General features: G+C 48.0%; 1 protein-coding gene across 1 annotated transcript; it reads left to right on the top strand.

Annotated features, from left to right (window-relative positions):
• The first annotated feature begins 16,303 nt into the window (after positions 1 to 16,303).
• Positions 16,304 to 23,487, top strand: LOC113619766 (astrotactin-2-like). Its single transcript, XM_027105070.1, has 3 exons — positions 16,304 to 16,621; positions 19,818 to 19,922; positions 22,932 to 23,487. The coding sequence occupies exons 2-3, from the start codon at positions 19,841 to 19,843 to the stop codon at positions 23,198 to 23,200; spliced, it is 351 nt and encodes a 116-aa protein (XP_026960871.1). The 5' UTR covers positions 16,304 to 16,621; positions 19,818 to 19,840; the 3' UTR covers positions 23,201 to 23,487.
• Positions 23,488 to 25,128: the final 1,641 nt, after the last annotated feature.

Genomic DNA, 25,128 nt, shown 5'->3' on the forward strand with positions numbered 1-25,128 from the left:
GGTTGTTTGTTTTCTTATTGTGGAATTTTAAGTGTTTTCTGTATAATTTGGATACAAGTTTTTTTTTTTTTTTTTGAGGGGGAATACAAGTCTTTTATCAGATACATGTTTTACAAATTTTTTCTCCCAGTCCGTGGATTGTCTTTTCATTCTCTTTAACAGTGTCTTTCACAAAGCAGGAGTTTTTAATTTTAATAAAGTGCAACTTATAATTTTTTTTCTTTACTGGATCATACTTGTGATGTTGTATCTAAAAATCCATCACCAAACCCAAGATCACCAAGATTTTCTGCTATGCTGTCTTCTAGAAGTTTTATAATTTGGGGTTTTAAATTTAGGTCTATGATTGTTTTGGGGTCAATTTTTGTGAAAAGTGTAAGGTCTGTGTGTAGATTCTTTTTTTTTTTTTTTTTTTTGCATGTGGATGTCTATCTGTTCCAGCACCGTTGTTTGAAAAGACTATCCTTTCTCTGCTGAATCGCTTTTGCTCCTTTAACAAATATCAGTTGATAGTTTTGTGTGGATCTATTTCTTTGCTCTCTGTTCTGTTCCCTGATCTATTATTTATCTACTATTTCACCAAAACCACATTGTCTTGATTATTGTAGCTTTATTAGTAATTTATTTAGTAGTTTATTTAATACAATTTATTTAATAAATAAATTTATTTAATAAGTTAGTAATTTATGTAGTCTTAGAGTTGGGTAATGTCAGTTCTTTGACTTTGTTTTTCTCTTTCAATTTTGTATTGGCTATTCTGGGTCTTTGGCCTTTCCATATAAGATTTAGAATGAGTTTGTCAATCTCTACAAAATAACTTATTGGGATTTTGATTGGGATTGCATTGAATCTATAGACCAACTTGGGAAGAACTGACATTTCAACAACATTGAATATGAACATAAATATCTTCCATTTATTATTCCATTTAGATCTTTGATTTCTTTCATCAACATTTTGTAGTTTTCCTCGTATAGATCTTACACATATTAGATTTATACCTAAGTATTTCAGTTTTTGGTGTCAGTGTAAATGGTGTTGTGTTTTTAACTTTAAATTCCAATTGTTCATTGCTGACATATTGGAAATAATTTGACTTTTATATATTAACTTTGCATCCTGTAATTTTGACATAATCACTTATTAGTTCCAGGAATTTTTTGTTGCTGCTCTTGATTCTTTGGGATTTTCTATTGAATATTATTTTAAAAATTACATTCTTATTAATAATGATGATGATGATGGTAGTTAAGAGTGCATAGTAGGAGGTGCCATGTGCATGCCACATGCAGCATCTCATTTAATTCCACAACAACTTAGAATCACCAGTATTGTTATTTAGTCCCTATTACAAATGAGGAAACTGAAATTTAGTAAAGTGTGGCAATCTATCCAAGGTTGCAAAAGGCAGAACAAGACTTAAACCTTGTCCTTCTTACTAGGAAACAAATAATAATCATAGCAACAGTAACCACAACTCAGTTAAATACATACCAGGCTGTTTACATTCATTGCCCCTTTTGATCTTTGTAACTGAGTCTGTCAAAATTGATACTATTATGATCCTCACCTAACAAGTGTGGTAACTGAGGCTCCTGAAATGAAATAACTTTCCCAGGATCACACATCTAGTAAGAGGTGGAGTTTAAGGTCCATTCTCGGGCTTCCCTGGTGGCGCAGTGGTTGAGAGTCCGCCTGCCGATGCAGGGGACACGGGTTCGTGCCCCGGTCCGGGAGGATCCCACATGCCGCGGAGCGGCTGGGCCCGTGAGCCATGGCTGCTGAGCCTGCGTGTCCGGAGCCTGTGTTCCGCAACGGGAGAGGCCACAGCAGTGAGAGGCCCGCGTACCACAAAAAAAAAAAAAAAAAAAAGATCCATTCTCAGTGCATGTGGATACAGTTATTATAGGCAAACTTGAGGCTGAGCATGGCCATGTGACTTCATATGACAATGTGGTCAGTAATTAACAAGACTGGAAGCTAGATCCAGGGTCTTAGAAACTGAATTTAATTATATTTTGGTGTCAGATTTTGAAAAGGCCAAATATTGTGTTCATTAATTGGATTTTTGTTTTCCTAGGCCCCTTTAAATTTTGACGTCCATTGATTTTAAGGAGCACTTAAAAGCCATTTTCAACTGTCCTATAACAGTATGCACACTTCACCTTGGTTATCATGTAAACTGGCTAATGTCCACACTAGCTGGGCTCTGGATTTGGCTACAGCTGATGTCAGATGTGTTGGAATTGAAAACGAAGGGATGTGAGAGATGGTCAGGGCTCCTCATTAGCACAGTGTTGCAGGAAGTACGTGCAAATAGTGCTGCCTTTTCTACTGCCTATGGGTGTTTTCTTCCTCCATTGCTAATGACTAATAAAAAAAGAGGGAGAGAGAGAGAGCAAAGAAGAAAGCAATTGCTAGTAGATTTTCTTCTACTGCAGTAGGTTTCTCATTTTGCAAAAGCTCATTAGAGATGGCTATACGGGAAAACTTCCAAGATGCCCCAGGGGGAATGGGAAAGACGAAGGGGAAGTAGAAACTTTCAGAGATGTGACCCCAGCCACAAATTCACACCAGAACCAGCTGTTCTGAGGTCACATGTTCAGATTCTAAAATGCACCTCATGGCTTGGATTTAAAAAAAAAAAAAAGGTTTACCTCTCTAACTACTAGCAGGAATAAAGTTATTATAAGTGCATTGATGCTGTGTGGTCAGTTAAAATGTGGCTCTGATTTTTCCTATCTGTTGCTTTAAGTTAGAGTTTTGAAGCATCTTTTTTTTTAATTTCTTTTTTTTTTTTATTGGAGTATGGTTGATTTACAATGCTGTGTTATTTTTAGGTGTATAGAAAAGAGATTCAGTTATATACATATATCTATTCTTTTTCACATTCTTTTCCCATACAGGTTATTACAGAGTACTGAGTAGAGTCCCCTGTGCTATAAAGTAGGTCCTTGTTGATTATCTGTTTTATATATAGTAGTGTGTATATGTTAATCCCAACCTCCTAATTTATCCCTCCCCCAAACTTTCCTCTTTGGTAACCATAAGTTTATTTTCTAAGTCTGTGAGTCTGTTTCTGTTTTGTAAGTAAGTTCATTTATATCATTTTTTAGATTCCATACATAACTGATATCATATGATGTTTGCGATAATCTCTAGGTCCATCCATGTTGCTGCAAATGGCATTATTTCATTCTTTTTTATGGCTGAGTAATATTCCATTGTATATATGTGCCACATCTTTTTTATCCATTCATCTGTAAATGAACATTTAGGTTGCTTCCATGTCTTGGCTATTGTAGGTAGTTCTACAGTGAACACTGGGGTGCCTGTATCTTTTTGAATTATGGTTTTCTCCAGATATATGCCCAGGAGTAGGATTGCTGTATCTTATCATAGCTCTATTTTTAGTTTTTTAAGGAACCTCCATACTGTTCTCCATAGTAGCTGTGTCAATTTACATTCCCACCAACAGTGTAGGAGGGTTCGCTTTTCCCCCCACCCCCTCCCCCATTTATTGTTTGTAGACTTTTTGATGATGGCCATTCTGACTAGAGTGAAGTGATAACCTTATTGTAGTTTTGATTTGTATCTCTCTAATAATTAGCATTGAAACATCTTTTTATTCTTTTAATTTGGAGTCTAACCTACTAGAGGTTCAAGTTCACAAATGTTTTTGAGACTCTTCTGTGTATCTCAGGCTTTGTTGGGAGCTGGAGAAGGAGAAGGAAGACACAGTCTCTGCTCTCAATGTGGGGGGAACAGACACCTCACAACAGTTTCTGTGCATGCTGAGGTAGGAAGAGAAGTATTCAACACATGGGGCTGGGGGGCATTGCCTCAAGCATAAATAACTCTCCTAAAAGTCAGGAGTAGGGTATGTGGTTACAAAAAATCAAATCAACCCGCAAAACAAAACCAAAACCCATGTTATAAAGAAAAGAATTCCAAATTAGTGGCTACCTGTCCCTGGGTTCTTATTATAGCTCCGTCATGTGACTTGGACAAGCTGTGTGGAAAGGAGTAAAACAAAAGAATTTGAGGTCTGTTCCAGCTCTAAAACCTGCATCTTTCTTATTCGTCATCAAGATAGGCTTTTTGAGAACGTTAAATTAAACTGTGCTGGAACAGTGTTCTCTGCAGCAGCAGTAGCTACCATTTATTGAGAGCTCGCTAATCCCTGGCCTTCTGCTAAGCTATTCAGATTATGGACTCTCTTAATCTTTACAGCACGTATGTGAGGCAGGGATGAATGTTATTCCCGTTTTTCTGATAAACAAACAGAGGCCCAGAAAAATGCAATGTTCTGTCCAACCAGAGCCACACAGGAGATGGGAGGTGGAACCAGGATGCAAATCCAGGTGTGTCTGGCTGGTTCCCATGGCTTCCCCCCTTGGGAACTTCCTCTTAGCCCTCTAGAGCCATTTAGGGACATCCATGTTAGTCAAGGAAATGGACCCAGGGCTGAAAGGGTCCCCAGAGATGGGAAGCGACTTGCGAAAGGTCACACAGCAAGTGAATGCACATCTTCACAGAACTGGTCTCCTCCAGCGCAGGATTGAATGCACACGAGGAATGGTGAGAACACACACTAGGATTCAGGGAGAGTCAATGCCTCAGCCCTTGGAATCATTTGGCAAGTGCTTTTGTGCCCCTGCTCTACGTCTGCTGTTCTGCTAGATCCTTGAGATAGACATGAATAATGGTGTGGGGTGGAGGGGCCCTGAATACCAGAATATGAAGATCCTAATTGCACTTGAAATATCTCTAAAGGTTCAGGGATATTGGCTTCTGCCCTTGACTGTGATAGAATTAGCAGCTAGACCTCTCAGGGAGGGAGATACACTGGAACCTGTAGCTCAGGGCGTGGAGAGAGAGATCTAGGCTGAGTGGCACCCCTCCCGGGGCAGCTGCCACCTCGGACCAGGAGATTCTGCACTTGCACCCTGCAGATCTGTGGGAGGGGGCAGGTTTTAGGCTTGGATCTCATCCGGCTGCATCTGGGCTGTATTTGGAGCAAGGCTAATTTCCCTCTTCAAATCTCATTTATAGCGTCTGAAAAAAAAAGAGATAATGATAGCACTTGGTTGGAAAAATGCAGAGGTTGGACCTAGTGATGTCGAACTTTCCCCACCCGCAGCTCTAAAGTTTTATGCCCGGCTGTCAGGGCCTTGGATCCCTTCTCTTGAGAACTGGAGGGACAGTTCAGGAAGATACTCCGGAGGACCTAGTGACAGCAACTCAGCTTGTTCCCCGTGTCATGACAGGATGAGGAATCCCGGTGCTGACACACCGGCGAGAGATGGAGGGCGAAGCTGCTGAGGAGAAGATAATGTTTCTCTAGCCTGCAATTTCTTTCAATTTCAGGGATCGCAGTTACCAGGACAGGAGTTAGTAACAGCCATGCCTGGAATGCTAAAGTGAGTTTGGTGCCACTGGTGGAAACGGTTTTGCATTTAGAGAGGGAAGCCTTGTGCATTGTGTAAGCCAGGCTTCACATTCAGTGTGTGTGTGTGTGAATACACACCTGTGTATGAATGAGGGTAGGGCAGGAGAGAGAAAGACAGGTGTGAGCATGGTCGGAGGGGCGGGTAGAGGGGTGGAGCTGACAGCCCTGATTCAATTGTATGTGACCCTAGGAAAATGACCTCACCTCTCTGCACCCCAGTTTTCTCACGTTCATCATCGAGGTAATAATGCCTACTTTGCAAAGTTGTTGAGAAGTGTTTGAGTTTGTTCAGGCTGCTATAGCAAAATACTGTAGACCGGGTGGGCTAAACAGCAAACATTTATTTCTCACCATTCTGGAGTCTGGGTAGTCCAAGATCAAGGCACTGACAGATTCAGTGTCTGGTGGAAGCTCACTTCCTGGCTCTCCCCATGTCCTCACGTGGCAGAAGGGACAAGTAGCTCTCTGGCACCTCTCTTATAAGGGTGCTCATCTCAGTCATCAGGGATCCACCCTCATGACCTAAGTACCTCCTAAAGGCCCCACCTTCAAATACCATCACATTGGGGGTTAAGTTTCAACGTATGAATTTGGAGGGAACACAGACGTTCAGTCTGTAGTGAGCAGGTTAGAAACAAATCCTCCAGAGCATCTAACACATGGTATGCGTTCAATAAAGGGCAGTTACTGTCATTAATGTGGGGATCCTCTGGGACATGCAACCAGCACCGGTATTTTCAGTGACTCAACCTTCATGTTTCAGCATTTCATTTAGGGGGAAACCAAAACATCCCTAGCATATTTTTGCATAGTTTTTTAAGAACACAGAGTTAGACTGTTCAACGTCCAGCTTACTAGCTCTGTGAACTTAATTAACCTCTTTGTACCTCTGTTCTCTCCTTCAAAAAAAATAAAAATTAGAATAAGGGTTCTTACCTTTCAGGATTGTTGTGAGTATGAAATGAGATATGTGCAAAGCCCTTAGAATGATGTCTAGCACATTGTAAGCAATCACTAGTTATTAGCTTTACAAATGATCCTGCTGTTTTGATGCTAGCTATCTAGGGAAGAAGGGGCAAGATGGGTAGGGAGGCAGCGATGAGTGAGGCAACGATCCAGGCCTCACAGGAGGGAGATTGCAGTCCCACAGCTGAACGCATTGTTCGCACCCCGCACCCCGTCATTTCCATTCAGCTAGGAGGCATTCGTTCATTCACTGAATAAGCATTTATTAAGCCCCTTGTGTGCTTCAGCCACTGTGTCAGGGCTGGATGCATAGAAGTGAATAAGACAGACATGGTCCTTGTGCTACAGTGCCCTTGGTCCAGTGAAAGAGGCAGCGAGTGACCAGGACCACAAGTCCAGTGTGAAAATGTTAGGATAGGGTGGTGTGCAAACTCAGGGAAGGGGCATCGAACCCGCAAATGAAGGGAGAGCCATTGACATAATTCTGGAAAAAACCCCCACAAAACTGGAGTGTGGTAGGCAGAATAACGGCCCCCAATATGTCCACATTTTAATCCGTGGAATAAATTATCTTACATGGAAAAGGGAGAGTAAGGGTGCAGGTACAAATGAGGTTGCCCATAGTTGATCCTGAAACAAAGAGATTATCCTGGATTATCCAGGTGGGCCCAGTGTAATCCCAAGCGTCCTTAAAGTGGAAGAGGGAGGCAAGAGAGGAGCTCAGAGCCGTGTGATTCCAGAAGGATTTGACTTGTCTTGGCTAGCTTTGAAGACGGAGCCAAGGAACGTGGGCAGCCTCAGAAAGCTGAAAAAGGCAAGGAGATGGATTCCCATCTAGAGCCGCCAGGCGGTGTGCAACCCGGCTGACACCTTGGCTTTAGCCCAGAAACCCATGTCAGACATCTGGCTTACAGAGCTCTAAGATAAGTTTATGTCATTCTAAGGCATTAAGTTTGCAGTGATTTGTTATGGCAGCAACAGAACACCGATACACGGAGCCAGTGGTATCTTTGAGTTAGGACTGTCCTTCTAGAAAATCACTCTGGCCGCAGGATGGTGAACAGGTCGGAGGGGCAAGGCCGGATGCAGAGAGCGCAGTTAACAGGCTGTTGCCACAGGCCCTGGGAGAGGGGATGGTGGCTTAAACCAGAAGAGACGGCTGTTATGTGCTGTGTCTGTACCAGATCCTGGAATCCGAGGGGAATCAGCCGCATAGATCCCTACAACCGAGACCTACAGGGCCTGGGATGGAGACAGACATGCAGAGAACAGCCATCCCTGGCAGCACTACCCGACTTATCCCATGACTCTTCTACTCCCCGCCACATGCAGTTATGATGGAGACCAGCAGGTTCTACCTCCTGAGTCTCGCTCAAACCTGTGCCTCTCACCTGTGTTCCGCCATCCAGCTACTCCATGATGTCTTGGCTGGGTCGCTGCAAAACCTCATACCTGGCCTCCCTCACCCCAGCCTCGTTCCTTTCCCAGCCCATCCTCCACCCTGCATCCAGGCCTTCTTTCTAAAGCTCCAATCAGATGGCATCACTGTCTTGCTTAAAACCTGTAATGGGTCTCCTTGCCCTCAGAATAAAGCGCACATTCCTCAGCATCATGTAGCACACACACACACACACACACACACACACACACACACACACACACACCTTTGGACTTGGCACGTGCTATTACTTCTGCCTGGACCTCACCCCCACCCCTTCCTCACTCTCTCCCTGGATGACCCCTCCCAATCGGTCAAGACTCACCTCCTCCAGGGAGCCCTCCTGACCTCCCCAGTCTGTGTTAAGTGCCCCTCCCTGGGTCTCTGAACCTCCTCTATGAATCTTAAACTACCACATTAACCTATAACCGTGTCTTTAAATAGTTAAGGGTTCAAACATTTTTCTTCACTGCAACTCAGTTATGCAAAACACTGTAGTCTTCTTAGTTTTCTACAGCGGATATAACATTTCCCTCAAGTTTTCATTCCACTGATAGCAAAAAAAGTAGTTCAACTTGCCAGTTAAGGATACAGAACATACTCTTTAGGGTAACTGTTTAGTCTGTTCAAAGGTGAACTCCTCAACAGCCAACCCTGTCTTTCCCTTACCAGGCAGTCTCCCTGACCTCTGCTTGGCCTCAGAGTGCAGATGGGGGCTGGGAAGAATGTGGTCTACTGGATCCTTGCTGGCGTTCACTGTGTGATTTCCTTTGTGAGCTTGGCTCTCAGCCCTTGCACTGGCTTCCATTGTGATATGGATGGTCTTGGGCATTTCTTTTAAGAGGGGCTACATATTGGAATCCACTCCCAAGTCCACAGTCACAAAGTCCCCACCCTCTGTGGGACCCTTGTTCTAATCTCAGGTCTCCTTCCCCATCCCTGCTTCCTTGGGAACAGGAGGCTTCTGCCAAGAAGTCTTGTCATCTTTATTCTCTCTACCCTTCAGGTGCAGGACGTGGGGGGCTGACTTCTGCTGGCCTCTTGCTCACCTACTGATACCCTCTCATGGGACCTTCTGTTGGCTTTTCAGAGAAAGGGTCTCACAACCCCCCCCCCAGATTATACCCTGATCTAGGGAAGCAAAGCCCGTCGTTCCTGCTCACCCCCATCCCCCTTGGATTTTCCCCAAATCCTTGTTGGTATTTAAACAGTTGTTGGTACCGCCCTCAAGGCTGGGGTGAGTCAGGACGGGATGTTGACTTCCAAGAAGCCCAGAAAGAGGGTTGGTGACTCTCAAGCCTGAACTCTTGGCCTCTTGGTCTTCTGGGCAATTCCTCCCAGAACTAGTGGCAGAAAAAAAGGGTTTTCACCTTCCTTTTTCTGTCCTGTGGGAACTCCCCTGAGGTCATAGCCTGTAACAACTGTACATTAAAATAAGATATTATGATCTGGGTTGGCCAGGCCTGCCTTTGATGTATAAGGGACCTTCACTCCCAGCACAGGTTGGCTTTCAAAACTATTGTCTAGCTCAAGTCACTACAAAGCCAGCTTTGAGATCTAGCCCAAAGCTGAGTGACGGCTCCCTTTCTCTTCTAGAAGGTATGTGCTCTTCTATCTAAGGACAAATGCCTTTGATTTAGACCAATATGACTCATAGGGAATGAAAAAGGCTTCATTTTAACATTTTCAGCACCATCATCCACCTTGCACACATTTTCACACAATTTATAACATGTGTCTTACGCTAGGCTGTGAGCACCTTGAGAATGAGGAATGTCTATCTTATTGTTTTCCCAATGCCTGGGACACAGTAGTGAAAATTTGTTGAATGAATGAAATGAAAGGTTGAATGAAAGAATGACTAAATTCAGGGTGCTTCAACAAAAAACTCGCATGAAGACTCCTAATTAAGAAGCAAATCACATGAGAACAGAGTTAGAAGCAGAGTTTCTAACTGCACCCAAGAAGGGCAGGGCTTGGGGCGGGCGTGGTTACTCACCACGAGACCCCATGACTCCAGCACCTACGGCATGGCTACAAAATCTAGCCCAGTGCGTCTCAGTCTGCGCTTCAGAGAAACAAAGATTTTGTACCAGCCGCGCCCCCTCCCGGTTCCAGAGGTAGGGAGTGGCCTTCCAAAACCACCCAGAAAGGCACTGACAGAGTCGAGATGAGAGCAGGGACCCAACTCCTTGATCACAGAGGAAACCACATCCCAGTCAAAGTTGCCTCTCACGTGGCAGAAAGGCTTAGTTTAGCTGGAGGCGAAGGACGGGTCATGGTTCAAACCAGGGGAGGTGTCCTCGTTAGTATTGGGCTTTTTTCTTGGCACCGTTTCAGGAGGCTGCGGGCAGCCTAGGGAGAGGCAGGGAGAGCGGCCCCGTCCCTGCGGACTCAACAGCGCGCAGGCCAAGACTCCTATAGTCTTCCCTTGACTAAGGAAAGGCTGCGGACAGTGCTGACTGGCTCTGGGATGATTTACTTCTCTGAAATACCTCCATTTAAATGCTAATTTCCCCAGAACTGAGGGGTGATCGGCTCTTGCATGCTGGTGGCTGTGTATTAGTGTATCCAAAACACTCACACGTATTCTTGAATGGGGACAGGCGGGAGGGAGAACCTTGGGAAGGGTCGGGGCAGCCAGGATGGCCAAGGAGCCCAGCTTCCCTCGCTTGTCGACAAGTTCCTGCCAGCATGGCTGATGACAGGGAAGCTACGCAAGGGACTTGCTCCGGGGAAAGGCTCCCTATAGGTTTGTGTCGCTTGGAGGTCATATGCAGGAGGCATGGGAGGTGAAGAAGCCTGCCCCTACTCTGTACACAAATGAACAGACTCTTGGGGGGCTTGTGCTGTCGGAGGCCCCGGGCTGGGCTCTCTGAGGCTCTCAAAGGAATCCAGGATCTGGTATGGGGTTTAGGAAAAGGAACTAGCACTAAAGATAACTAGGGGGCAGTTCCCTGGTGGTCCAGCGGTTGCGACTCCGCACTTCACTGCTGAGGGCCCGTGTTCAGTCCCTGGTCGGGGAACTAAGGTCCTGCACGCCGTGTGGTGTGGCCAGAGAAAAAAAAAAGCTAACTCTATATGGGTCCTCTTCCTCAACCCTTGAAGTTCAACTCATTACCCCCATTTTACAGATGACATTAGGAAGGCTGAGTAAAGTGTAAGTGACCTCTCCAAGGTCACACAGCCAGAGTCTGGATCCATGTCTGTATGATGTCTGAGCCCATGCCCTTTCCACCCCCAGATCCCAAGGTAACTGCTGGAATTTACGCACAAACAAGAGGCATGAGAGAGAAGTGACAAAGATTTATTCCAAGTGGGGAAAACTGACATGGTTTCTTGGAAGGGGTGGTTTTTCGACTGGTCCTCCTGTTTCCTCCTAGCCTTCCTCACCCCCCCACCCCATCCCCTGCACCTCCCCGATGTGAATGCACACGTGTGTTCACGTGCTCACCAAGAGTGGGAGTTCCGGCCAGCCTCTGCTGAGTGAGATCACTTTTTCCCATCTGGTGCCCGCTAGCTCTGTGGCCCTGGCCCGTATCTGAGCTCCATGGGAGCCAGGGTGTCTGCATGTTAGGAAGTTAGAGGAAGAAAAAGTAGGGTTTTGAAGCTTCTTATGGAAAGGCTGGCATTTTAGACTAAAATCCCCAATATCCCTTGGGAACTAAAGCATTCGGGTACCCTGTAACAAAACATCAGAAAGGACTCCACACAGGTCATACACACATTACTTTTGTCTCTGGGTTTCCTTCCTTTGCTTCCGCAACAAACGTTCATTGAGCACCTACTTTGTATGCAGTTGACACTGGGCTCGGGCCTGGGGAAGGCGGCAGCAAATGGGACAGGCATCGTCTTGGCCCCCGTGGAGCTCACAGTCTAGTGGGAGAGTAGATATCCATCAAGGTCCCGAAGAGCACATCTGGGTTAGGAACTATGAAGCTCTTCCTAGAAGAAAAGAGCAAGATGCTATGAGAGGGTGTAACAGGAGAACTGACCTTGGGAAGGTTTCTGAAGGGCAGAGGAATAATGTGTGGTCTGAGTGACAAGTAGGAGTTGGCCTGCTGCAGGGGGCTGGGGGCCAAGAGCTTTCCAGAGAGGGCAAATCCTTTGTAGGAAGTGAGTATGCCCCATCAGAGGGACTTAGGGCCAATCAGTGCAGCTGGACCGCGGGCAGGGGCACTGGTTCATGAAACAAGGCAGAAGGAGTAGGCAGGGGCTAGATGGTGGAGGCCTTGAGACCTTCACACAGTGCCTGCGTTCTCCACCAGGCACCTCCTCTGAATTCCCACTGCCGTACCCCTAGCGTGCATGGGAGACCCCAAAACACATTTGTGGGATGAAAGAGACCTCCCACTCCCAGAGTTCTCCTGAGTCCCCGGAACCCAGGATCTGCTACTTTAAAAATCTTATGAAATGTTTCCATATAATGTCAATTGAGATTGAACTGTTTTCATGGATATTTGCGGGGGGAGATGTTTGTCCAAAGAAACAGTAGCCCTGTCGCCGTTAGAGACACAACTTATGCAGACCCGCACACACACAGATATGCACGTACAGTGATATCCCTGGGCTCGGAAGCACACCCCTCCCTGGCCTGGTCTCAGGTTATCCCGGTGATCAGGAGCACGGGCTCTGGATAGATCCAGTGAATGTGTGCTTACTGAGTACCAGGTTCTCAGCTAGGAGCCCCATTACCACTTCCTAACTGTGGACCTCAGTTGGACAAGTTCCTTAACCTCTCTGAGGAACCATGTCTTCATCTGTAAAATGGGAATAATAATAGTATAGAATTCTCACGTGGTGAAAATGACATACACATTCACATGTATCTTGACACACTACCTAGGACATAGCTGATGATCGACAAATAGGATCAATAAACAAATATGACTTACTCTTCTTCCTATCTGCCTCTTATTAGGATTTGTTAATTGCCTGGTAGTTTATACTACACACACACCCACGTACACACGAGCTCTGAGAATCTGGATTTGTTTTCGAGCCAACTGAGTTTCAGCCAGCACCCTGCCATCCCCCCCATCACCTCCCCCAGGTGGGTGGATTCTGAAGTTGCTGTCTGGGTTCTGCCTGAGGTTCTCGGCCCAGTGGCACCTTCCCAGCTCTGCTCTTCCCATCCCGTTTTGCCTCCCGGGAGAGCTGACTAATGCAAAGGCCCTGGGCGCCCTCTGCTGGCAGAGGCCATGCAGGACTTGTGGCCATCGCCCAGGCAGCCGCGAAGGGGCCCAGTCCTGAGGGGCCATCATTGGTCCTTGGTCTTTGCTGCAGCTGTCTTGTCATTCCCTGCTCCACCCCTGCCTCCCTCCCTCCCCGCTCTCCGCACTGGCCTGTGAACTCCCACCCTTCCATGGTCTCCCACCTTCTCACGCTCTTCCTTGAGACCCTCCCTGCGTCCTGCGAAAACCTTCCTCCGAGAAGGGGAGTGTGCGCTGGCCCCCTGCCCTCCTGAGGTCGGCCACTGTGCTGCCACTCCCTGAGGTCAGATTGAGGTCAGATTTGCCCAGAGTCAAGCCCAGCTTAAACAGAAGGCAGAAGGATTAGAGGAGAGGAACGTGGGGCTGGCAAGGGTGTCCCTGTCCCCCTCCTCTGCGATTATAAACGCATAGCCAGAGATGTGAAGTCGTGACCCTGGGTGGTAAAGTGAAAAGTGACGAGCTTGCCTTCAGATCCCTCTTCCCAAATGCACTTGGTGTGTAAGTCCAGGGAGGTCAGTTCACGTCTCAGAGCCTCCATTTCCCCATCCGTCAAGAGGGGGTGTAATCGCACTCATCTCACAACATTGGAGTGAGGGTCATGAAGTCACCTGGAGAGCAGAGCCCCTCGTATGCGGTCAAATTACAATGAGTAACAGACCCCTTCTTTAGGCTGCAGCCTGTCTGGGCTCAGTGCACCCCGGGGTGCTGCGGCTCTTCCAGCTTTGACAGCCTGTGACTGTCACAGGCAGCGTCTTCAGTGCCCCACACCTGTGCGGTGATGTGGAGTGTGGGCTTTGGGACCAGACCACCTGAGATCTCCCGCTTCCCGGCTGTGCGGTTTTAAGCAGTTACATAACTGCTCTGTGCTTCTGCTTTTCCACCTCCCAGCTAGGGGTCTTAAGGGCACCTAATTCATATGGTTGGGTGAGAACTAATGTAAAGTACTTGGACATCGCCTGGTGCATAGGAGGTACTCAACAGTTTTTGCCATCATTGTTATTGTGATTTCACTAAGGCAGGCTGAAGAGCGCTTAGGATCCCCATTTTACAGATGAGAAAACTGAGGTTTGAGTGGTTTGCTCCAGGTTTCACAGCTAGGATGCAGTGTGGGCAGATCAGGAACTCAATCTTCAGAGCCATCTCAGTCTTGCCCTCTCCTATTCATAAAACAAGTGCTTGGGTCTCGTGGGGAAGGGACCTTTAGCCAAAAGCCTCCAGCCCATCCAGATCCCTGAGAGCTGGCCCTACTGACTGTTCTGTATGGCTGATCCATTGTCTCCCCCACCCAGCTGGGAAGATCTAAAGGACAAAGGGAGAAGCCAGTCTACCTCTGGATCCTGAGTACCTAGCTCAGGGCTCCACCCCGAGTGTGTGCTCAGCGCACGTTAGTTGAATGACTAGGGCAGGGGGACAGTCTCCACCTCATTGTATGTCTAAGGGAAGGTCTGTATCACAAGAGGCCACCTCATGAGGGGGACAGGAAGAAACTTAGTTCCTTAGGCCCTGGTGGGAGTTACATGCTACCTGGGGGCACCTCCATGACCCCTGGCAGGTTCTCTTTTTCTATTCACATGGCTGACCCCCACGTCCAAGTCTGCAGACAAATCAAAGGCCAGCCACAAACACAGGTGGAACCCACGACAACAGGCACACGTGTAGACATAAGCAGGTACGGCTCTGCAGACAAACACGGGCACAGCCATGCTGCACACAACAGCATGCTTAACGGTACAAGTGTGGGCCTAGAAACTCAACGTCGTGCGCATGCGTGCCCAGCAGACAGTCCAAGGCCCAGCCGCTTGCCTCACCAGATGTGCAGTCAGAGAGACCAGGTTCCAATCCCAAATTTACCACCTCTTCACTCTGAACCTCATGTTTCCTTTCATGTAAAATGAAGATAATGATAACTATCTTGTGGGTCACTGTGAAGATTAAATGATTAAATAGATGCAAAGTGCTTAGCGAGATCCTAGCAAATTAAGGATTCAATCAGGAATTGTCAAAGATGACACTGATGATGATGACGAAGATGCTGGTGATGTTGAAGATGGAGACAGTGGGTCCTCTCCTGGATTCTGACCTGCTCAGGGGTCGGACACCGAGAAGGTGTTCACTAAATGAATGACTAGAGGGTGAGCTTTGAAGGTGCCTGGGGTGGAGTGCATGGGGACGTGCAGTACAGAAAGGAAGGTAACCCAGGTCACAATGCTTGCTTGGCTGCCTTTGAACTGCCCGAGATCCAGGCTTCAAAGGCATTGCTTTGGCATCACAGATTTTTGTTTGCCTCTTTCTGATTTTCATTTCAAGGTTGCCCATTCCAGGTGGCAAAATGAAGCGATCAACCTCCCCTTCCCTTTGTTCTTCAATTCCCCCTCCTCCTCTCCAGATTGTAGTTAGTGTCTCTAACTCTGAGGATTTCTGAATAAGAAGGGACCTCAAAAGTCAGATCTGAATACAGAAATGCCCTGGATACCGTCCATGCCAAGTGGCTATCAAGTTCCCTACTTGCATACTCCCAGCTACGGCAAGCTCACCACCTCGCAGTGGCAGGCTGTTCCATTCTTAGGCAGGTCTGTTGTCTGGAAGATGGAAGCCTGCCTCCCTGCAATGCACTATCACCTCATCCCCCACACCTTAAGACTACCTTTGTTCAGGGTTCAGTGCCCCGAGGGCACCCCGAGGCTTGTCTTCTGTTTCCTGGAGTGGCCCTGCAGAGAAGCGACAGAGGTACCTGAAGAATTTAGGGCAAGAAAGAGCACTAGCCTAGGAGTGGGGAGATCTGGTTTTGAGTCTAACCCGTTGGTTGTCTGTGAGAAATTTGCTCCCCTTCTCCCGGCCTCAGTTTCCCCATCTCTAAAAGGAGGAGTTTGATCCAAAGGATCTCTTAGGATCCTTCCACTTTAGCACTCCAACACCCATTCTTTCAAGCCTTCCTTTCTCCAGCTCAGTGTCACCCGCTCTTTCTTCAAGCACTCCACACTCTCCTCAAGTTCCCTTGCATCCTGGCTCACCGTTGTCACCGCTTATGTAAAGGGACATTTAGCAGCCAAAGAGATAGTTTATAGAATATCAGACTGTGTCTTAGGCAGTTGGCAGCTTTCTCCCATTAAGTGTTTAAAACTACCCTGAGATCTGACTTTCATAGAAAAGGAAACTGAGGTTCTGAGTGGACCAGGAACTTGCTCAAGATCACGCAGCTAGTAAGTGGTGGGCCAGGACTGAAGCCCCAGCCTGCTGGATTCTGGAACCCGTCCTTAGCACCAGGGCCTCGGGGCTGGGACTCAGGGAGCCAGAGGCATCCCACCAAGGCCGTTCACAGGCTCACGAGTCAGTCTCTTCTGTGACTACGAGCTCCCTGCCCTCCTTCCCAGCAGCACCTGCAGCCTCCGCTTCCTCCATCTGGCAGCCTCTCTGCTCCTCTCCACAGGGAAAACAACTTCATCAAGGACTTTCCTCAGCTGGCCGACGGGCTGTCAGTGATCCCGCTGCCGGTGGAGGAGCAGTGCCGGGGGGTCCTCTCCGAGCCCCTCCCAGACCTCCAGCTGCTCACCGGTAAGACACACATGCTGGACCCCTCCCCAGCCTCCCTGACCACACACCTGCTCTCCAGTCCATCTCAGCTCTCAGCACATCCAGGATGGGCCCTGCCAAGCCTCTGTGTTTGGGAGGGATGGGATGGGAAAGGGACCTACCTACCATTTCTTGGACTCATGGACTGTGCAGAGCTAGGGGCTTCCCTGAGACTCCAAGCTCTGAGCCGAGGCCAGATTTACTCTCTTAGCAAACTTCAAGTACACAGTGCAGGTTTATTAACTACGGTCACCGGGCTGCACGCTAGACCCCAAAACCGCACTCATCTGGTGTAACTGAACCTCTGAACCCTTTACCCAACATCTCCTCATTTTTCCTGCCTCCAGCCATCCTACTCTCTGCTTTTATGAGTCCAACGTTTTTCAATTCCACATAAAAGTGAGATCATGCAGTTCATTTTTAAGTCATTTTAAAATAAAATAAGTGGACCTCCCCCATCCCCACCCCAGCCAGGAGCCCCTCTCAGTTGACAGCATCTCAGTTACACAAGCTGTTTTTGAATGTGGGCACTGGGCCATCCTGGGGGTTGGGTATCATTCCTCTCGTGTTATAGGTGAGGAATCTAGACTCAGAGAGGTGAAGGGACTGATCAAGGTCACACAGTAGATCCGCCAGGACTAGAACCGGGTGCCATGGCTCCAGGTCTTCTGCCCTTTTCACTCCACTCTGCAGTCCATCCCTCAACCCCCAAGCTCCGTCTCTCCCCTACTGAGAAGCCCTCTTTTGCAGGCTCTCCTGAGGCTTGTATTTTCTGTCCCACTGTGGGATGCCCATCTGTTCCACCTCATCTTCTCCCAGTTCCTCTCTTGCCCTTTTGGGGGACTTTCCCAAGATGTAAGGACCCTGGCTCTGCTTTTGTGATACAGTACATTGTGGTTCTGCATTAGTGGTACAAACTCTTAGGATTATTTGTTTTGATTTGGGGATCCTTGGAGGTGTCCTCATAAAGGAACTGTTATATTTTAAGGGTTATGATTTTTTGTTTTTTTTTTTACTTACCAGAAAAAATACCCTCCCCCCCAGTCCCGGGGCTTCATTTTACCCCTAATCCTTTGGTGGGGATCTAGGATAGAGTCAGGTAAGATGGGGGTCAGAGATTGAGTAGGACCGGGGATGGGTTTTTGGTCAGGAATAGTATGCAAGGAAGTGAGTGAGTCAGTAAATAGGTATTTATTGAGAGCCTACTATATGTCAGGCTCTGTTCTGTCTCTGCAGGAGTGGGAATAATATAGACCATGGCCTTGACCTCAAGGAGCTGACATTTCACTGAAGGGGCTTATATTTCCAGCTGGAATCCAGGAGGGACCAGGGGTGGGGAAGTGAGGGATGGAGTGATGATCACTTATGGGGGTGGCCCAGGGATGGGGTGAGGGGCAGGGAAGATGGTTTGGTAAATTTCTTGATAATCAAAAGAGGCAGCAGCGTTGTTTTGCTTTGTTTTGTTTCCTTTTGGACACCATTCCACCAAGTGCCTAAGCTGCATCAGCAGTCTGCATCAGAATATCTGCCTCCCTCTATTGGGGACGGCCCCTCCAAGCCTGCTCAGAATTAGGGCAAGCAGTCATAGACGGGGCAGAGGCTGCCTGAGTGCTGGTGTCTAGTCTTCCTGTACAGACTGTTTTCTTTGCCCTGACTCAAAACACGGCCCTCTCCTCCTCTCCCACCCTCTCTCCTTCTCTCCCCAGTGTCTGCAGAGGAAGGAAAGGACAGGCAGAGCAGATAAACAGAGAGGACGTATTTGTAACAAAACAACCTCCCTCCAGTGGACATATCTTTGGGGATCATGAATATTTTACTTTAAAATGAAAAGAAAGCCTCTAAGAAATTATATTATTCCTGGGGCTAAGGGGGGAAAAAAAAGTTGATAGTAATGGACAACTTTAATACTGCAGTAATGTCCAGGAAGAAATCATTTGTTCCAGTGAGATTCTCATTTGCATCTTGGTATCAAATATCTCTTTAAGTGCCTCCTCACCAGGGGACAAGAGAAAAGGACAGAAAATGTGCCTGCCATTTGCAGAGGATACACAACAGTAACAGTAACTGCTGATGTGACTAGCATTTCTTTTTCACGTATTTTTTCCTGATGATAAAAAAGAGAGTCTGCAGTGCTTAGAGCACAAAATTTAGAAAATGGAGATGAATAGAAATCAGAAAACAAGGATCTTTCACACATCTGCCACACTGAGTTAACCGCTTGCTAACATTTTGTTGTGTTTTTTTTCTTTGTTTATGTTTTGTCTACACTTGTGTTTCACACGATGCGTTCTATGAGACATGAGTTCCACTGAAACCTAAAAACGGGGCTCCTTGGTCAAAAATGTTTGCAAAACGTTACGCACTATCTTCATGTACCTTTAAAATGCATATTAATTTATTCAAGGTGCTGAGAAATTATACAGCCTTTTTTGTTTTAATCTTTTTTAACTTTGTTTAGCCAGCGTTTCTTGGTCTTGTTTGAAATGGTAACCTTTTATGTGTACGCACAGGTATTTTATGAGCTACCAAAGGACATCTTATGTTTCCATGTTAGGAAACAGACAGTCTGTAGAGTGTCTGTAGAGTGTCCATAAATCGTCAGGTAGCAGATGTGTTAGGCTTTGCACGTGCTCTCTGTCACAGCTGCTCAACTCTGCTGTCATCGTGCAAAAGTAGTCTTAGGCCGTATGTGATGAATGGGCTGTGGTTCTCTGGCCCCCAGTCCACACGTAGGACATTTCAAGATTACCAAAGGACTTCCACTGGTATTAATTTATTTGAGTCTCACAATACGCTTGTGAAATAAGATCAGCCCAGGTAGCCATGGTATCAGATGGGGAAACTGAGGCACCGTGCTATCTAGCACCCCATGGCAAATCGCCACCAGAGTTAGTGGAACCGTAAACCCATTCTTGCTTGTAGGGTGAAGGGGGCCATGTGAGCTGTAGAGCAGAGAGAGAAGGCGGGGTTGGGGCTGAGGTCAGAGGCCAGGAAGGAAGAGGCCTGGAGGTGGAGTCCAGATAAAACTGCCAACCCCAGGGAGAGCTCTCACCCTAGGGCCGAGCCTCTGTCCACTTAGAAGAGGTGGCTGTCGCCCAGAGCCCAGGGCCACAGGGTGGGTTTGTAGGGGGAGGCCTGTACGTGCTGGGCTCACACGAGCTTCTTCTTCCCTCCCCAGGAGACGTCAGGTATGATGAGGCCATGGGTTACCCCATGGTGCAGCAGTGGCGGGTCCGCAGCAACCTGTACCGCGTGAAGCTCAGCACCATCACCCTCTCGGCAGGTGAGGACTGCCGCCCGCAGCCAGGGGGCGTGGCGTGGTTCAGCTCAGGTCCGCCAAGGATGCTGGCCCTGGAGATGCTGAGGGAATGAGGCCACGCCCCACCCACCTACCACCGCCCCCCCCCCCCCCCCCCCTCCCCCCCCGCCATCAACAATCTCACAGGGAGGGCAGATGGACAAGCAGGCAGGACAGTGGTGTCCACACACTGCAGCAGGTCAATGCAGTCATGGGGCCGCTGTCCATTCTGGGGAGTCAGAGAGGCTCCTGGAGGAAGGGGTGTCTGAGCAGGGTGTGGGGGATGAATAGGAGAGAGGGGCAGATGATAATCTAGGTCACACTTACATTCTCAAAGCACTTCAGGTGTGTGAATTGTATGAGTTCTTTCAGGCACTGATTCCTCTGGGTTCTCCTGGCTGATTTCTTTTCCTGCCCATTTCCTACTCAGCAGTAATGCAGTCCCTGCTCCCCTCCCCCCACCAACACACACACACACACACACACGCACGCACGCACACACACGCTGCTCACACTTTGTCCACACGAACCCTGTGCTTCAGCTGATAGGGACAGTTTGTTGTTCTCAAAATGGGACATTTTCTTTCTTGTCTCTGTGACTTTGCGCACGCTGTTTCCTCCACCTGGATCTCCTCGCACATCCTGCGATACGCGGAGATGCCTCCCCCATTATCTCTACCCTTTGGAATAATTCAAGGAACTCCCTGTGCTCAACTGCCTATATTAAAGCACTAACAAGTGCTTGATTCACATCAGAATCCTGTCTGTCTCCCCCACTAACCTGAGAACTGTGGGTAGGGCTTGGGTCTTATTTATCCCTGTACCTTACATTCCTGCACATTACTGGTGCTCCGTTTTGATGAAGGAATAAAAGATAAACGAAAACTGAAAAGTAAGGAAATGAAAACTGAAAAGATGGGGCCTGGCCTTGGGTTTTCTACCCTGACTCTTACTCATAACACTGCCACTGGGTTATTGTCCAAGTATCTTGAAATGGTGGGCGAGCTCTTTTCTCCTCTTTTCTCTTTCAATATCGCTTCGTTCGTGAACAACATGGAACTCTTTTAGCCTGGGTATGGGGAAGTATAAATAGTAATTATGGCTGACATCACCCAAGCGCTTTATAATGTTTCATATCTTAGGGCTTACATCAGTCTCGAGGGGAAGGCATTCTTTATCACTTTTTTTTTTTCAGATAAGGAAACTGAGGGTCAGAGAGGTTAAGTAACTTGCCCAAGGTCACACAGCTAGTAAGTGGCAGAACAGGAGCAGGGCAGGGATTTGAAGGCAGTGTTGTCTGCCTGGATAAAGAGCCACAGGGCATCTCCATGGTGTTATTTACTACTTAACAGAAACCATCTCATTATTAACGCTGCTGCATTAATTACCCAGCTGCATGGGTTAACAGGTTGATGGGGAGGGGTTGTTCTAATCAAGGACCCATTCTTTGAGCCCTGTTTCTGTTTTTACCACCACCCACACCTTTACACCTGCGCTTGTGAATAACACTGCCCTGTTCCTGTTAGAACTACAAAGGTGTATCTACTTTAATTAATCAATAATGACGCTCCCGAGAACTCCCTTGTAAATCAAATGTTCGCACATTGGAGCGCATTTTTCATGGCGAAGAAGAGCTTGCTCTTTTACATTCTACTTTGATGTGGCACAGAGTCAGCTGTTCTTATAATAATGGGCGTCGGTGTGTCTGCCGTGTCCGGGATCTGTGCCGTGAACCTGGTTGACTTGTGGGTGGGGAAGGATGCATGTGCAGACTCAGAGACAAATAGGACAGACCTTCTGCTTTCAAGGTGATGCCTGTTGAAGGTGCAAAGGGTGGGTGCTCCAGATGGTGGGAAAAGCTTCTTGGGGGAGGGGTGACTTCCTGGGGCCTGAAAGCATGAGTGTGACTTAGGGAGGAAGTGGGAGTCCATTCCAGGTAAATCGTGGGGTGTGTGTCTGTGTGTGTGTGTGTGTGTTGAGAGTGTGGGAGGGATATACATAAAGAAAAAATGATGGAAATCCCAGATCACATACAGGAGAAATAAGAAAACTGATGTGGCCACAGATAAAGCCTGATGTATGTAGCTCATGGGAGATGACCTTGGAGGCCTGGGATACCCAGGTAAGGTCATTGAGCTTTATCCATAGCAGGGAGGAGCCCAGAAGGTCTTAAGGCCCCTGGAAAAATAGCTTGGTGACCTGCCTGTAGGAGGAGAAGGAAGGCAGAGGGGCAGTGGTTACTGAATGATTGCTGTGCAGGCCCCATGCCAGGCACTGAGGACTCAGGCCCCTTTGGCATAGGACTAAAGGCAATGGAACAGCAAGGAGGCCCTTGACAATGGCAGGAGAAAGGACATAACTGTTGTTTTAGGGAGGCTGAGGCAGGGACAGAAAGGGAAGTGATGTTACAGGAAGCTAAGCCAGGGATCAGATATGAGGGCACAGACTGTCTGCTGAGCCTGGGCTAGTGCAGCCCCCAGGCTCCAGCCGTGGACAGCTCAGGCCCTGGATAATTGGGTACATGGGAAGTGCGCGCATCCTGGGGTGAGAAGAGAAGTGGGTTGGAATCCTAGCTCCTCTGGCTGGAGGACCAAAGGCAAATCAGCTCCAGTTTATGACCTTTGACTTGCTCATCCACTCCACAGGGCTTATTATGGTTGGGACTGCAGTGCTGGGCTAAATTAGACAAAGTGTCCGGAACATCTAGCAGTGTGCCTGGTACACGCTAGGTGCTCAGTAGATATCAGCTTTGATTTTTCCTGGTTGTGATGTTCAGATCGCCAGCTCTAGGCCTTCCTCTGCTGTTGATTCCGTGTCAGTCCTAGTGTCTTGTGTGTCCACCAGCGAGAGCAGTCTTTGCAAAATAAGTGAGGGAAAGCTGTGCACACGTGGCTGCCACCATGGTGATGGATAAAGCACCAAGTCCAGGCTTGTCATTTGCCGGCCACCAGCCTCCCAAGCCTGACCACCTCTGCGTGCTGCTCCCCTGTCCAGGCTTCACCGACGTCCTCAAGATCCTGACCAAGGAGAGCAGTCGGGAGGAGCTGCTGTCCTTCATCCAGCACTACGGCTCACACTACGTCGCAGAAGCCCTCTATGGCTCCGAGCTCACCTGCGTCATCCACTTCCCCAGCAAGAAGGTCCAGCAGCAGCTGTGGCTCCAGTATCAGAAAGGTAAGCCTGGAGGGCTTGCTGGAGGTGGTGGCCAGATGCAGTGCGGGGGTAAGGCTGCGGGGGAGATAACTGAGCTCCCTGGGAGCTAAATCCTGGCTCTGCCCCATAGAAACTGGGTGGCCTTAGGCAAGTCCCTGCCCCTCTCTGGGCTTCTCGTTCACTGTGGATGGAATGAAGGGCTGTGTGATGCTTTCTCAGGAGTCTTTCAGTTCAGGCATTTCCTGAGAACCCGGGGTGGTGTTCCGGACTCCAGAACCCTGGCCTTCTACTGCACGCTCCTTGTTTCCCACTCTCTCCCCTTGAAACAACTGCCAGGGTCGGCGGGTGGAGGAGGCTGTGGGGTGGGAGTGTGTCTCCTTGACACCTTCTTCTCTTCAGGCTCTTGAAAGAACCCAAGAAGAGCTCTGGCTCCTTTGGGAGCAGTCACCTCATGTCTGGGGGACAGTTTCAAGCCTCTGCCATGGAGAGACTTTTATCCTCAGGGAGGGTCAGCAGATCTTATTTCCCTCCGATTCTCAGCTATTATCAGAATTGGAATTTCCCAGACGCAGGAGACCAGTCTGTGCCACTCCCCTTGGGAAATCCATTCCCTTCCCACCTCAGTTTTCCCTTCCTGTGAAATGGGTACTTTAGCCATTCCTGTCTCCCTCCTACATTAAAGGAAAGTGGTTTATGCAGTAGCATTTGGAGAAAGATGGAACTATGGCACACACGCATTATGTATTGTAACAGGTCCATGTAGTCACAGCCCCATTTCACAGATGAGAAGATGAATCTCAGATAAGCCAACAAGTGCCCTGCAGACACACATAGCAGGGTGAGGATCACTTCCTGTTACCATTGTTACTATTATTATCAATTAATTTGAAAAGAAAGTCTCTCGATCGACAGAAAGGGTGAGGAGTAGTGTTAAAACGTGCTTGCACCTTCTCCATATGGACCAGCCATCCTATCTCCAAGAACCAGATTGACCGTAACTCCTAAAACCACAGAATGTGGGAGCCACAGGGACCTGGCAGGTCTCACTGGGCTCAGCACTCCCATTGCACACCTGGGAAAACTAAGGCTGAAAGGGAAGAGGAATCTTGCTCAGAGTCACACAGCTCCTCTGGATAGAGCCAAGACACAGCGGGACGCGGCACACTCCCTGTCTAGCTCTTCTCATGCAGCCCCTCATCCCCAACTGGATGAAGCCCTTTGTCTTTTCCCGAACAGTTCCCTTTGCACTCTCCACCCTGTCATGGTCTCATCCCTCCCTTTCTCGTGTGTGCGACTGTTTGGGGCACCGGGGGTGGTTTATAGGCGCAGGGGAATAATTGAGTTGTCTGGGAATAGCTCCGGTTTATGGCTGTGACGACAACAGTCTTTAAGGAAGTGCATTAAATCAATAGAAGTCTCATTGTGCTACCCTATAAATAAGGTGACACATCATTAAGCAGGGCAATAAGCTTCCGGACTTTGAAGTAATACAATTAGGTTATGTTTATAAAAACCTTCGCTCACTGTGGCCGCTGAACCAATTTGCCTCGTCCGGCATTTGGGGCCTGGGATGCTGCGTTAGTGCTGAATCCCACCCCATCTCCACCCTCGGCTGCTTCCAGGCCTTGGACTTTTTCACTCCAGAAAATGCTATTTCTTATATACAATGGATGCATGGAATCTCTGGCAAGTAAGATGGGGACGAGGGCAGACAGAATGCTGAAAGAGCAGCTGGGGACCCCCTTCAAGACTCAGAGAACCTTCAAGTTTTCCACAAACTTGCTGGGTGGACTCGGTACAGAAGCTTTTCCTTCTGGGCTTCCAGGGCAAAGGCACCTTTCTTTCTTCCCTCGTCCGTGCTCGCTCCCAGAAGAGCATAGGGATACACTGAGGCCAGCTGATCTGTGTGTGTTTCTTCCTCTCTGTCTCTACCTGATGTGACCACCTGGATGGTACATCAAACACTGTAGTTTTACTTTTAAATTTGCAAGTGATGCTGGGGAGGAGGTGGATGAGAAGCTGGAAATTTGCCCACGAA

Source organism: Aethalodelphis obliquidens, unplaced genomic scaffold (assembly GCF_003676395.1).
Source record: "Aethalodelphis obliquidens isolate GAN/ISIS:26980383/991018 unplaced genomic scaffold, ASM367639v1 scaffold7, whole genome shotgun sequence".
In the NCBI taxonomy this organism is placed as follows: domain Eukaryota; kingdom Metazoa; phylum Chordata; class Mammalia; order Artiodactyla; family Delphinidae; genus Aethalodelphis; species Aethalodelphis obliquidens.